At 58.2% G+C, this 557-nt stretch overlaps 1 protein-coding gene across 4 annotated transcripts in view; it reads right to left on the bottom strand.

The window, feature by feature from the left end:
• Positions 1 to 557, bottom strand: part of DYNC1I1 (dynein cytoplasmic 1 intermediate chain 1) — a 180,396-nt gene that overhangs the window by 26,136 nt on the left and 153,703 nt on the right. For all 4 annotated transcript variants that reach the window (XM_009286345.2, XM_009286344.1, XM_009286346.1 and 1 more), the window contains one exon: positions 174 to 314. In XM_009286345.2, the coding sequence (XP_009284620.1) occupies positions 174 to 314 (141 nt within the window). The remainder of the gene's footprint in view (positions 1 to 173; positions 315 to 557) is intronic.

The raw sequence follows: 557 nt of genomic DNA, 5'->3' as shown, positions 1-557 counted from the left end.
GCCGCCGTCGGGCCGCCGCGCTGCCTCACCTCGGTGTCGTTATTCAGGTTAGATAGATCCAGGCGCCCCATCCCGTCCACGCAGGCGAAGAGCGCGGGATGCACGACCACATGAAGACTTCGTGGCGCTAGTGCTGCCTGGGGCTGTCTGGCGAGTCTAATTAAAAACTGCACATTTACGTCGTTATTCAGGTTCCACAGATCCAGGCGCCCCATCCCGTCCACGCAGGCGAAGAGCGCGGGATGCACTGGCGACCACATGACATCGTAGACATAGTCGGCATTGTCTTCAAAGGAGTAGAGCGGCTTGTTGTGCTGTAAAGCAGAGAGAAGCATGAAGACTTCGTGGCGCTAGTGCTGCCTGGGGCTGTCTGTGGAGTCTAATTAAAAACTTTGCACATTTACAAAGTGTCATAAAACTTCCCCAGATGAAAGGTCCTCGCGAAGGGTGGGACTGCGCTTTAATGGGGCAACAACTGTCCGGTGGGATAAATGAGATGCCCGGCGTGAGGGGTGTGGGACGCGCGGGTGACGGGGCGGGGGGAGCGCCCGCGGCCT

The sequence above is a fragment of the Aptenodytes forsteri genome, unplaced genomic scaffold (assembly GCF_000699145.1).
Source record: "Aptenodytes forsteri isolate BGI_AS27 unplaced genomic scaffold, ASM69914v1 Scaffold55, whole genome shotgun sequence".
Taxonomy (NCBI): Eukaryota; Metazoa; Chordata; class Aves; order Sphenisciformes; family Spheniscidae; genus Aptenodytes; species Aptenodytes forsteri.
Note: the sequence above shows the minus strand (reverse complement) of the source record. Positions and strands in the feature narration are given on the sequence as shown.